Here is a 15,288-nt window from a genome sequence, read left to right as displayed (position 1 = left end):
AATCTTAGCAAACGTTAGTTGCTTTTTTACGGATTTGAATACTAGACAGTTGATACACCCGGTGTATCAACTGGTGGTTGGAATTCGATTTACCATAACCACCAAATGAAATGGTCGGCCTGATTCTGCACAAGACACTACACTTCATAATTTTACATGTCATACATATCATCCTCTTCCTCTCATTGGACCGGGAGGGAGGTTGTTATTCTTCACTGGTTGAAAAGATAGCAACTACACATTAGAAAAAAATTAAATATTATTTTCATTTCTCTCATTTCATTTATGTTGTGTATATTTATTAAAAAAAAATAATATAAAAAATAGAATAACGAAAAGTCAGTCTTATTGCGCAAATCTGCGCAAGAATTTTTTTTGTAAAAACCGAAGGAATATTATTATCGTGTAAGCATAACGTAATGTCGTTTTGTAATGCGTCCACTCGTGTATAAAGCTATTTACAATTATGTATTTTTTTATTACACCGTGCATTTCTTAACAATTATATCGCATTAACCGAAAGAACAGAGGGAGTATATATGCTTTGTTAATGAAGATTACTAGTGGCGCAGTAAAACTATCAGTTCGTTACTTTCGAAAGAACCGTTCGAGGATTCATTTTTTTTACGTCTACTAAGTAACTCCGAAGTTTGTAGAAAGAATTAGGAATTCAAGAGAATAATAATTGTATAAGAATTACAATCCTGACAGGAATTCAAATACGGGATTTTCCTGATAAAAAAGGCCGAGAGGCTACCTGCAGAGGTCAACAATTTATCCCCCTAACCGAATTTAAATAAATGAATTAAAATATTCAGATAATTTACAAAAATTGTGGGACCAAAAAATTAAAAAGGTTAAATATTTTTAACGCTGATGAAATGAAATATTAATGATAGACCGGATAAAACGGGAAGGAATTTAATACAGCCATAACACTTTTAATGTACAAAGTGAAAAAAATAAAATTGCTAGGAGGGGGGGATGTAATTTTACATAAACTGCAACAATTAAAAACTCGGACAAAGAACGGTAAACCGGCTGAATAATAAATACAAGATGAAAAGAAAGACTTTTTTTTTAATTGGAATATCCATAATAAAGTAGATAATAAAAAAGAGCCTCCGTCCTAGTTCATCCGATCAAAACATTCTTGCTGCCAACAGATGATCGTACATGACGAAAGAACACAAGAATGAATAGGTGCGCCGATCTTACCTAAGTACTATAATATCTGTATAATGAACATTCTAACAAGCAAACTATATAATAAACGTTATTATTTTTACTTTTATAGAGCATAAGACAAAAAAAGAACTCTTTTTAAATATCCGTGAAATTTCTATGAAAAGAAAAGATTAATCTCTTTTTAATTTATTAAAAATAACAAACATATTATTATAATAAAATTGTTATTACAATACCGCATAGCAACAAACTAACTCGACCTCTTGTGTTTTCAACTTTTCTATACGATAATATATTATCATAACACGTAAATAAATTATTTCACTTAATTTAAATTTTTTACTAGAACGTTATTCGGGATGCGTGTTTTCTTTTACATAAACACGCGTGTGTGCGCATATATATATATATATGCATTATTTCATTCGTAACCCAATTTTAATGACATATACTGCAATTAACAGAGCATGTAATAATACTGTACTTTCAGAAACAAATAAAATTAGCGAGCAATGATATAAATAAGATTTTTAAAAAAAACCTTTTCTATAGAAAAACCCCACACTGTATTCGATAATTAGTAATTAAGGAAGAATGTAAACATATTTATCGAAAACTAAATTAAAAAAAAGGAGGAGATTTAGATAACGGTGAATAGAAATCATACCCCTACTAATTGCGGTATTTTTAAACCGATAATGTCAGTCACGGGGGAGACACTTCAGGAATACCAAATAATATTTTAAAATATTTTAATTACTATTGTTTTTTTTATACGTCACGAACTACCAAAAACTAATCTCTGTGTAACGGTATGAAAGGACAGCAAGGTATAAAACAAATGTGTCCAACATACTACATACAACATACTACATACTATTATATATCGCGCAACAAGGAGATTACATAGATTTATTTATATTATTCACTAAAAAAGGCTCTTCTTTTCTAGTGCCGTTCCACTGACAAAAACAAAATAATTTGATGAATTTCTTATCTAAATCGAATAATAGTATATTATATAAGCTTAATTTAGCATTAAGGAAGTAACGAACATCGAGATAAGATTCACATCAATAATCGGTTAAAAATGACTCATTCGAAGAAATCACGATAATGTATTTATTTTAAATAAAGGATAAATATTATTAAAAAATAACATTTACTCGTACGTATGGCATTATTTTCCGGTCTCCGATCTGTCGTACACGTCATTTTCGAACTACCGAGAAGAAGATACTATACGCGGTTCGCCGATTTGTGTAGCAGCCAGCGCAACGGTAAAAATAATTTTCAGCATCGTGTCCAACACCAATGCCTTCTTTCTTTTTCCTCTTTAGCCTCCGGTAATTACCTTTCAGTTAATACTTCAGAGGATGCAATGAGGATAATATGTATGAATGTAAATGAAGTGTAGTCTTGTACATTCTCAGGTCAGTCATTCCTGAGAGGTGTGGTTAATTGAAACCCAACCACCAAAGAACACTGGTATCCACGATATAGTATTCAAATCCGTGTAAAAATAACTGACTTTACTAGGAACTCTCGATTTCCAGATCAGCTGATTTGGGAAGAAGCGTTCACCACTATACAAACCCGGTGAGTTCCAACACCAATGCATTATCTGTGATGTACTGTATTCGATATTCTGAACACGTGTAAATAAAATTATTTATTTAAGGTATTTTATTATGTAATTCTACTTAAAGATATTTAGAAGATATTTTACGATACACCGCTTACTTGTGTATGCGTTTGCATGAGCCGGATTTACCCGATAAGGATATGAACCCGAGGCCGAATTTCAGTACGACCCGCTCGGTCAGGAAATTAGACCCCCAGCCAGGAAAGAGTTAAGATAAGGAAAAGGAGATGAACAATTGCTTCGCGGGTTTACTAGGAAGTGGACTTAGTTCCACCCAGATCCCTCAAAAAATCGGAGTTCTTTAACGGGGGCGGAGCTGCGCATTACCGATCAATGATTCAATTCAAAGGACTCGAACACACATTAAAAAAATATATCCTTTTCCTCCGGATACGCTTCATTATGGAAAATCCCGGCCGATCACCGAAATTGCATGGATATATCTAGCCGAACTAAGCCCCATCGAACGAGTCGTTATATTTCGATAATTTTTTTTTCTACAAGAAATGTTTATTTTGCCTACGTTTCGCACGCAGCATACATTCGTAAACAAAATATTAATATTAATTCCTGCTTCAGAAAGACATTAGGAAATATTTTTATAAAAATTATGGTTAATCCATCCCATTTATAGAGTTATCACAGTAAATTAGAAAAATAAAATCGACAGAGGGTTATGGAAAAGTAAATAATAATGAAAATACATAATACGGAATAAAAACCACAAAAGAAATTATATATCATAATTAAGACGAATTCGATCACCTACTAATAGTTCATATAAAATTTCATTACTATACTGAAAACCTACTTATTAAATTTACGAGACTTAAAAACGTAACCTTTTTTTCGAATCAAAAGCCATAAAAAACCAACAGTTTTTCGCCATAATTTGTCCCAATAATTTCAGTACAGAATCATTTTATCGTCGAAGCAAAAATCAGACGTAATTTCTCGCCGTTGACACTTGAAAACGAAGTGTTTTAAGACATAAGTATAAATGATTTTTTTTTTATTATTATGGGTAGAACAATTCCTACAGATAAATTACTATTAATTAATTCCGTTCCTTTTGGCTTAAATAAGTATTCCCGCTTTTTGAATGAGTTATTTCACTAAACACACGCGCGTGCGCGAGTAAATAAGACGTAAAAAAATTAAAATAAAATACAGGATTTAATGACAAAAAAAAACAACAAAACACTATGAAGAACATCACAAATGAAATATTACCTACTATCGCCGGATCTGACAGGAATGCTGGAACGGCAACAAAACTTGAGGAGAGCCACAATGCGATTATTAATAAACACGAAGAAAAGTTACGAGTTTCGGAAATAAGAAAACATGAACGTCAACGTTGAAACCTAAACAAGAACAAAATAAAAACGAAACGAAGAAAAATATTTGAACATTCGTTATAATGTACAAACGATTAACAATATTATAAGGTTTTACAAAAACAAGGAAGGAAACACAATACGTGTCGCAACATAAAACGCACAAAAACATACATCTATTGTAAACACGGGCATACAGTCAGACGGATTAGAGGGAGGAGACCTTGTCATTAACAGGTCAGTCACATAATATTTCTGTTGAGGCACGCACCTAACATCCTGCCGCATATTTGCAAACATAAAGACAAAATAAACGTAACAATGTTTACGAAATACTGCAGTAAAAAATAAACTATACTAACAAACATTGAATATATAGGTAATAATAATCATAAACAATACCAAAATAAATTTATTAAAACAACCAAATTATGAAACGAAAATATTTATTAAACGATTTTTTATTACCGGGTACTAGGAAAATTAATTTTTTTCCTTTTCACAAAATAATTATCCGATTCAACCCCCTTCTAAGCGAGATAAACTTAAATTTACAGAAACAGAGGAAAAAGAAACGCCCGCCCATTTCCTCTTTCTCAGCGGCTAAGTACTCATAATAATAATACCTATTCTAAAAATTTAAAACCTCCATTTATTTGACATTCCTAACCCGAACGAGTCGACAATATAGATGTGTACGCGTTACCCAGGGTCCACTTTTAAAGTTCTTATTCTGACCTGCATCACCGACGGGCAAAAGATAAGAAATCCTAAACGCTCCGGCGTAGCTGTGCATTTCTTGCAGTGTTGCAAACGGACAGTGGAAATCCCAAGTTTTACTTCGAAATTATTTTAAAAATGTACACGGATATACCTACTAGCATAATCTTTGTCCTCCTACTCAGGTTCATAGCGTATACATAACGGTTTCTAATATACGTGCAAATTTATCGAATTAAAATTTTGAGATAATATTAAATACTTTTATCGTGTACCAAGATCAATTTATTCTACGACAAAATAAGACAAAAAGGAAAAATTAAAAATGGCGAAAACTAGTACTCCCCTTTTTTAAATTTTTCCAAAATTTAACGCCATCAAAGTCCCATAAACAGAATTTTTTAAAGCGATTCTTATGTGCTAGTTCCGAGAGAGTAGATGGTAACAAAAGTACAGGTCAACATGCGTACATCTTTTAGGTAGATTTCATAAGAAAGCTACCTAATTTTAATGGGCACCATGAGTCGACTTCCCGAAAATTTCGAAATATCTTCGTGTTTCACATACACCAGACCCCAAAACCACCGTCAGTTCAAAATGTTATATATATATTTCACTTTCTTGTGAACACGACAACTGCCGTAATATTGCGCCAATCACTTTCAAATTGATAAATAAAATATAACGACCCAAAATCTATGTCGAGTTCGTTAATGGGCAAAATCGGACCGTGGGGGTGGAAATGGGAGAGGGTTTTTCGAAAAAACAAAATATCGCTATAATTTTCTTATTAAGTAAACTATCGAATTCGTTTAAAGTTCCAACCATTATCTGGATAAGAGCCTAAAACTTATCTAAGTAAAGTTTTTTGATATCACCAACCGTTGGCCCAGGGGGTGGAAAATGCGTGTTTCGAAGATAAAAAAAAAACATACCTCTCTTAATAGGCACAGTATCGGATCGGTTGAAAGAGGTCGTTGTTAGTCCTAAACATTACCTAAAACTTTTCTGAAACAATTTTTGATACGACCAACCCTTACAGCAAAGGATAATCAAAATGTTACTGGAATTGCAAGAAGATGGGGCTTAGCGTATGCTAATCATGTGAAACTTAATTTTTATGCAACAATTGTCGTATTGAGTAAATTTGAAGTTTTTCTTAACGTTAAGGTGGAAATCTTTTTTATCCCCTACTTAGCACAGGTGAAATCTAGCTTCCTTCCGGCGTGCCGAAATTTTTTTTTAACGGGGCCCTGAAACATATCGACGTTTGTAAAAAAAACAAAAACAAAAAACCAATACCCAAAATTTGGTGCGATCGTTATACTTTCCCTCCTTTATAGCTGTGCTATGCTGCTGCAGCAGTGGTAAATTCCTAAAATACCACTTCCCTTGTAAAATCCCTTTTCCTTGTTTTTAGGGTAAGTAAAATTGGGATAAGGAAAACGATAATATTTCTAATAGAGTGAAAAAAATCATCAATAAAAAAGATTATTCAACCGATTTCTAAATTAAATTAAAAAATATTTACGAAGTAGTTTTACAAAAGAAAAATAATTATTTTTAAACTTCGATAATTTCATCAAAAAATAGTGAAAATGAAAATTATTTTAATGTTTGCATACTGTAGTTGCTGAAACGTAAAAAATTTAAATAAACAAAAAAACTCTTGCGCAGTTCTTCTAACACTACATATTGCTAAAAATACACATATCGCAGGTAGAATATAAGAAATGTCAACGTTCCACAACTTGCAGTCTGGTAACTAACCACGTTTCTAATTTGCCCCGCTCAAAGTTTTTCGTCCTTAAATAATGATCGTAACTCAAAAACGACTAACTAATTAATCTTCATCAAATTTTCGCATGCACAACTTCTAAATTTCAATGATATTGATGTAATACTTCTGGAGATTTTTTAGTCACAGAATTTTATACAAAGGCCTATAAAAACACTTTACATAGACAAGAAACCCGATTTTAAGTGAATCGTGTATTTTCGTACTCCTCATACTTCAAAACGTAAAGAAAATGAATTCTCATCTCTCACGCCTACTATACGATCGCGTATTTTTTTTCTAAATGTCAGTAAAAGGGTTGCCATTAGGGTAATTATAATGTTACATTATCAAAACGTAATCGTATGTAAACGAGTATGAAGTTCAAATCAATCGTAGTAAAATCAATTTAAAAACAGAACGAGTAATAATAAAAATAGTACAAGTAATAATTTAAATGATTACCCAGACGACCTTTACATCGTAATTCGAACAACTTTACTTCACATTAAGACCTAAAAATATATCTATCTACTTTGCATGGATGATTAAAAAAAAAAAATGTATTCATTTTACAATATTACAAAAAAACATTTATCTTAGTAGATTCTATCGATCGAAGACGATAACAATAAAAGACAATATTGTCCAGACAATAAATAGAATCATTTAACGATTCCCCACAGCCATTTTCGTTTAGTTCTTCAAACAGGTTCACCCAAGCCGACGAAACGTTGGTGATATTCGGCTGTACAAGCGACATTTTCATTCTTTCGGGTTCAGCGGTACATTGCTCATCTCCGAGTAAATTACTCTTTAAATTCGTTGTAAGACACAAGACCGAGACCAGCGGCGAATTCAGGTCGCTTCTGGATCTAACGCGAACCGTACAGCGGTAGCATCTATGCTTTTCCTACGCGTACCCAAAACTGGGGTAGTTTAAATTATATTTTCATGATGATAGATGTATTCCATAATAATGTAAAAAATTAAAATTTTTGTTCAAAAAAGCAACGATTTCTTTTTCCTCAATAAAATATTAAGGTGTGGTAGGCAATGTTTGAAAATACATAACACGAGCTCTGTACTTGGAGTGGCCTTGAAGATCTCCTGCAGGTGGTATTGTTTCTTTTTAAGAGCTCTCACCGGTTAGATCTCCCTTTCTTCGCTCATCCTTTTCTTTTATATTGGGTCTTTTTTCTCTAGAATGTAGAACGAGGGTTTTATCAGACAATGAATCCGCTTTAAGAGTGAGAGAAGGATCTGAAGAGGTACTGCGGTGTTAGTGATATTGGGACTTTTGTTTTTAATCCGGCAAGTACACAAAATGCATAACGTAGGGCCAAAGGCTCTTATCCTGTAAAACTGGTGCCTCCTTACCTTAGTTAATAAATCTTTTAAAGAAGAACTTACCACAATTTTAAATTTTAACGACAATATTGAAGAACGACGATTACAAAACTTATAAAGATTATAAAAGAGTAGTTTACTTAAAATTATTGAACGAGCATTTTTTCTGTGCTCTTAGAGTATATATATGTCTCTGTTGTACACTTGAAAGTCATCCGGCTTGTCAATAATTCAGATAAGTTATTACATGATTTGTTCAAAGAGCTTAAGTCAAATTTAAAAAAAATATTATTATCATCTGTTTAAACAATAGTAAGTCTATTACTTACCGATAAAGATTAATAATTGATTTTACTGTATATTTAATGTAATAATAAACACCGTACATTAAAAATACATTACAAGAAAGCATACACGAAAAATAAATTGTAAATTAATAAACTAATTTTAAACTTAATGCTTATAATGGACATGTTTATAGATGATAAGTTAAACATAATTTTGACAAAACTGGAATTTCGACTGCGTTTTAGACAAAGCTAAACGAGATCGTCTCTAACATTCGAAATGAAATCATTAATATAAAGACATTATTTCAAGGTTCTTGAAGTAAAGGTTAAACAGGGGAAAGACATGTCGGTATATAAAAGTAAGAAAAGGAAACACATTATCATAAATGAGGAATAATGATTCAGATCATTCCGCTACCAGGAAAGGGAAGGATACCTTAAAATCCATTCATACAACTATCAATGATCATAATATTGATAACATAAAATTGAACGTAAAAAGTAAAGATGTCCGATGTTGGGCATTAAAATTCAATTTACTTGAGAAACAACGTTAAGTAATTAAAAAGTTAATTAGAAAAAACTTTTCCCACATTTTACCAGATTAAAAAACATATTGATGCGGTTATTTTGAAGTATAATTTTTTAATTGACGGAAAACTTTATTCATTAGAGCATTTCAGATCGAATGTTGGCCAGATTAAAGTAACAAACGTCAAAGGAATGAAGAAGATTCTCCACCTAAATCATAGGTGGAAGGGAAAAATCTGGAAGGAAACAGGAAGAAATAGTTTAGAATTATTCTTCCGCAAGAAAGGTAAGAGTAAGGAATCATCAACGTATATAAGATCGAAGTAACAAAAGGGCGGAGCAAGGAATGGGTGTAGAGACGGACACTAGGATATAGGAACAAGAATCTAATAAAGGGCAGAATAATGAATAAGGAAAATTCGGATAAGAAACATTCTAATACTAAGGAGAATAGTAAGTACAAGTTATAACCATAACTTAATTAATATATTTACATTAAATGTTATGGGAAGGTAGGAATTTAGAACTGGATTTTGCCTCGAAAAAAATTAAATGGCTATAGTGGGGCAAGCGGAAATTAGGAGACAAAACAGAACCCACCGGGTTGGTCTAGTGGTTAACGCGTCTTCCCAAATCAGCTGATTTGGAAGTCGAGAGTTACAGCGTTCAAGTCCTAGTAAAGCCAGATATTTTTACACGGATTTGAATACTAGATCGTGGATACCGGTGTTTTTTGGTGGTTGGGTTTCAATTAACCACACATCTCAGGAATGGTCGAACTGAGAATGTACAAGACTACACTTCATTTACACTCATACATATCATCCTCATTCATCCTTTGAAGAATTATCTAAACGGTAGTTGCCGGAGGCTAAACAGGAAAAATAAAGAAAGGAGACAAAACAGAAAACAAACATATTCTTCGGAATTGCTGTTTATAAACTCAGAGAAAGGTCAATATCGAATAGGCTTTATAACGAACAACAAATGGAAAAGTCGCATTATAAAATTAAAAGGAATTTTTAAGACATAATTATTTTAAGGATTAAGCTAAATGAAATGAAAAAGTTTATGAGAGAGATAAGCGCTCTCATCAATCTACCGATTACCTAGGCTTCCTACATTCAATTAAAGAAAAATAAGCAAAAATGTAAAATAACTATCAAAGTAATAATACCTTGCACAGCTTTTGCATTCCGGTGAAGCCGTAAAGTCTTTGCAATTCAATCGTTGAAAGTCATTTTATTCTCATAATAAAAGTTTAAAAAGAAAAAAAAAATTTTCTAATTTTTTAAAATGTTTGAGCCCTGTATGAATTGGACTTCTTTTTTTATTTATTATAATGATTACCAAAATAAGATTTAGGCATCAAAATTTCAAAAAAAAATTTTTTTTTTTTAAATAACTGATCCTTAACAAAAACAAATTTAATTAAAATAACAATTACATATATAATTTATATATTTAAAATGGTCGTTAGTCCTCTAAACATTACTTAAAACTTTATTCTGAAACAGTTTTTGATGTGACTAACCCTTACGGCGAGGAATGACCAAAATGTTGCTGGAATTGTATAAGAAGATGGGGCTTGTCGTATGGGAAACATGTGAAACTTTTTTTCTCATGCAACTAATGCCTAATTGAGTAAATTTGACATTTTTCTTAACTGTAAGGTAGAAAATCTTTTTTATCCCCTACTTAGCACCTCCGCCTTCCGGCGTGCCGAAAGGGATTTATTTTTAAACGGCCGATGCACTCAAACCTTTTTATATTAACATCGGAACCGTACGAAAAAGGGTTCATGCATTACCCTTAGAGCTTTTTATTACCATCGCGTAAATATAAGTATAGTACATCGTACAATTTCTCTGACGACCGAAATATTTCTAGAGCACCAGATAGACGAGTTAAAAAAAAAAACCGGAAAAGATAATTATTTTTATTTTACCTTAATCCAAGCGTTAATTTAGTTCACTTTCCAGTAATAGGAAAGAACTGGTGTCCGGAGGAACCCCGGGCAATTCAACCGGTATTTAATATAAAAAAGATAGATCGTAATACCAAAGTATAATTATAATTATTATAAAAACAACATCTTACCTTATTACTATAGATTGAAGTAGTAGTGGTAGACGTAACAGAAGTTACAGTTGTTACGGTTGACGTAGAAGAAATATCCCATGCAGATTTACATAATCTACTGTTAGTTATTTTATTTTGACGAGAAGTAGACGTTCTTTTTAAAGAAGAAAACCAACTATTATAATTAGTAATCGCTTTAATTATAATACCTTTGCTTTTGTGATGACGACGTTGTGAGTTTGTATTACTTACTGCACTATTGCTACTACTGTTCGTACTACACTTACTGTCGATATCTACACATCTCATAACATCGACAACGAAACCGGTAACGTCAGTGTTATAGGACGAATTGCCGCTATCGATTCCGACCATTATCTTTTCACCTCGAGATGTCTCTTGCATATTCTTTAAATTTTTATCGCGGCACATATATCGCGCGATTATATGATGAAAAATATATTTTATTTATAAAAATAGACTATCACAAATCTCTTATTATATAACACTACTACGTTTTATAATCAAGTTTCCTTCTACGCAGTTAACACAACCTCGTCACAATTACATATTACAGTATGTTTATTATTAATACAATTAAAAAAAAACTCGATATCGTAGAAGTTATATTTAATTATCAACGATATAAGGTTCAAATATTTTACTGTTATAAATGGACACGGTAACTTTTTTTTGCAATTACAAAGAATGTTGTTTAATATATTCCAGATTATTTATAAAAACAACGTAAAAACACCTAAACGTAAAAATAAAAATTAATATGATGTAACAAACATATACACAACACAGTTTTTGAGATATTTAAACATCATTCACATTTCCATAAACATATACACAAAATACACAAAAATAAAAAAAAAAACCATTAGCCTGTCGTAACTATTAATTACCATCGAAAATAAAGCAACATTCGAAATTGCATTTTTCGTGAACAATTTTTCCGACTTTGCGTATTTCTGTATAAAATTCTATTTTGTAAACGGTTCAGTGTAGCTATTCGTTAGTATTTAATATTGCAGTCGATCTTTCGTCTCGACAAACATTCGAATAGATTCTATAAATTCAAGATGCTTTTTTTAATTTCTACGGACGTTAGTTTTTAACAGATAAAACGCAGGAAATAATATGTTTCAATATTTATGATGTTCGATAAAAGTTTATAATTTGACGAACCGAAAAGATGGTTAAAAAAGCCGACTATTATAATGGGCTGAATTATCGATAAAATCACCTAACGAAAACAAATTTGCAATCGATCCTTACACGAAGAGTAGCAAGGGCTACATTATATCTACTGATGATGATCGTCGTTAACAATCGGAATTCGTAACTAGATTTAAATAAATTTTCAACGCCTTTTGAACAGTTTCTGCTGATTGTTTATCACCGTTCTTTTATATTTTTTAAATGAAAAGATAAAAATATAAAAATCCGCCGAAGCAAACGTGTAACCGTTATTCCGAAAAACGATAAACACATTTTTGGGAATCAAGACGGGTTACGAATCCGAAGGTTATCTTTTCGAATCCGATCCGTTGAAGCTCGGTCTAACAAAACGAACATTTACATACAAAGCGTAATCAAAAAGTTTGCGAGAATGCTGGCCGCATTATATTTGCATACTTTTGAATATGATAAGTACTCCAACGGCCTTACTTTAATACTATTCAGTAGGCTTAACCGATAACGACCTAACTGATAAATAAATAGTTTACTTATAATCTGAAATAACATTTAAAACACGGTTATTAAAATAATATAAACGTTATACTTGAACCGTTAATATAAAAGAATATCTGAAATTAATCACACTGAAAACAATTTACGTATTAATCGTGAACGGCAATGAAATTAATGTGCCTTGAAGGACGCTTGGTATGTTCATTGCATTCCGAGAATGCAATGAACACATATACAGTATTAATCTTGTAGACTTCATTTATAACAAATTTCGGATACTGATGCCAAAGAATAAATTAATGTAGGCATTAAATCTTAAAAAATCTAAAAAAAAAAAAAAAAATACAAAAAGGGCATAAAAAGTTCGGTTTTACCGTTAAGAGATTTCACCTCTGAAGATTACCACTCAGGAGAAAAACCACCACCCACCACTGAATAAAACTGTCCAAATATATAACCAAATTGACATACTAATGTAATTGAATTCAGAAAAAGAAAAGTTTATTGTTCCCCTCTCCAATCAATTTAGGGGAGTTTTATAAGACTAAACACAATCAGAAAAGTATTAAGTGACCAAAGGGCATTACATCGGGTTATTTACTAACTCATTGAGTAAAATTCTGAGATTCGGGACCAATAAATCGACATCTCCTTGGTTTCTTGAACGAATATGACTAAAATTAAGTAAAATCAATGACCCTCCCCCGTTACAGAAATCATCCTGTTACGTTTCATCTGAAATCGATCCAAGCAAAAAATAGGTCACCACCACAAGTACACATCATTCCGGATTTTTTCACTACTAAAATGTTTTCCAATATAATTTGGTTAGAGAATTATGAAACATCAAGTTTGTAACAACCCCGACATGTAAAATTTGGCCCGACTAGGATAGTGTCCCGTAAGTAGTATACAGCCGGGAACGTAAAAACAGACTTCAAAATATAAGCATTATAAACTTCAAAATAACATATTTCAATTCTTTAATTTTGAATTTTCAGGAAGTCGGTCCCGAATTGAAAACTATTAATCTGGCGTCGATTTCAAAAAGTCGAAATATTGTTTAGTCAGGTATATGAATATTTTTAAGAAACTATTTTATTTTAACATTTCAATTGTTTTTTTGTTAATAAGGAGAAGCCTATTAAAACAACTCGTACGAAAAAATCTACTTAAAGAAACGCAACAAGATTTTTGAAAAAAAAAACTCTTGAGACCGACTTTTCGTTTTCAACGCCGTCGCTGATTTTCAATACAACATACTACATACGTAATTAACCACCAGTAAAACCTTACACACATGCATCAACTTTCAACTCGTTGCATAAGCGCGTATGAAAAATACACCACTACACGGTCAACATAACATCAAATTTTTCGTTCTTAAATTGAGCGTAACTAAAGAACAACTCATCTTGAATTCATTATCTAGAATTAGTGCATATCTAAATTTCAATAAAATTGATCAAGTAATTTTGGAGATTTTCGAGCCACAATTTAATTGAATGGTATTTTCGTACTCTTCATACTTCAAAAAGGTAAATAAAATTTATTTCACACCCCACGCGACCGAAAGTACTTTTGTTTGGAAAGTCGGTAAATAGAAATTAAAAACGCCTTAATTAAACGCCCCAAGCTTGTCATCGCTATTAAATATTTCTTACGGCTTATGTATATTACCGTCTAAAGAATACAATCTCTTGGGGCTTTCACAACGTCACAACGAGTTTTCAGGAAAAAATGCGCTATCGTAACCGATATATAGCTATTCTAATTCATTACATAGCCATCTACATATATCCAATTTAAATGAATGGTATTTTCGTACTCCTCAAACCTCAAAACGTAAAAAAATTCATTTTCACCCCACAAACCCATCGTGAGCGAAAGTAATATTGTACTTTTTTGAAAAGTCAAAAAAACACCGAAATCTAACAAACGAGCTTAAGAGAAAATGTTAACGTACGCGAAAACCAGTTTTGTGTGAGAAGCTTGAACTTTTTACTTAAAATACTAAAATAAAATTTATGATCAAACGCCTTTAAGATACAGTTTACTACATGACGCACCGCGTCGTGCGTTTGAAATGAGTACAAACACTGCATTGACACTACATTCAACGTTAAAATCTATTTTTCTAAATTATTCCATCATTTTTGATACTTTAAAAAAAAGAAAAAATCCAATGAGTTAGAAAATGAAGCCGAAGCTAGGATATATATATATATATATATATATATATATATATATATATATTATCAAACATTTGTGTCAAATTTCAACTTTTTTAGTCAACGGGTTTACAAGATATGAAGCAAAAACTTTTAGAACTATTGTTGAATATCCAACCACCCCTAAGTCCGATCAACTTGAAACATCGGAATTTTAAAAAAATTAATAAGTTTCAACGTACGTTTTAAGATCACTATATAAAAAGTAAAAAATAAAAATGGCAACTACCCATTCCCCCTTTTTAATTTTGTCCAACATCTAATGCCATCAATGCCCCGTATACGTAAACGTGGCATTGATATATAAGCTTTCTGAATCATTTTTCGAAGAATTTATGTCGAGCCAGACCAGAATAGTTAATTAAAATAATACAGGTCAACACATAAATTCATACATCTTCCGGAAATTTCTATACCGCTATTTGTATTTTTT

The 15,288-nt window shown here is 31.8% G+C and overlaps 1 protein-coding gene across 5 annotated transcripts in view; it reads right to left on the bottom strand.

Moving 5' to 3' along the window:
- step (cytohesin steppke) overlaps positions 1-15,288 on the bottom strand; it is a 107,669-nt gene that overhangs the window by 51,436 nt on the left and 40,945 nt on the right. For 3 of the 5 annotated variants that reach the window (XM_075375567.1, XM_075375568.1, XM_075375569.1), the window contains exon 2: positions 10,942-11,680. The exons of the other annotated variants lie outside the window; for them this stretch is intronic. In XM_075375567.1, the coding sequence (XP_075231682.1) occupies positions 10,942-11,355 (414 nt within the window). In that variant the 5' untranslated portion in view covers positions 11,356-11,680. The remainder of the gene's footprint in view (positions 1-10,941; positions 11,681-15,288) is intronic. 5 annotated transcript variants of the gene reach the window in all.

This window comes from Lycorma delicatula, chromosome 9 (assembly GCF_047948215.1).
Source record: "Lycorma delicatula isolate Av1 chromosome 9, ASM4794821v1, whole genome shotgun sequence".
NCBI classification, from domain to species: domain Eukaryota; kingdom Metazoa; phylum Arthropoda; class Insecta; order Hemiptera; family Fulgoridae; genus Lycorma; species Lycorma delicatula.
The sequence above is the reverse complement of the archived record's forward strand: the minus strand, read 5'-3'. Positions and strand labels throughout refer to the sequence as shown.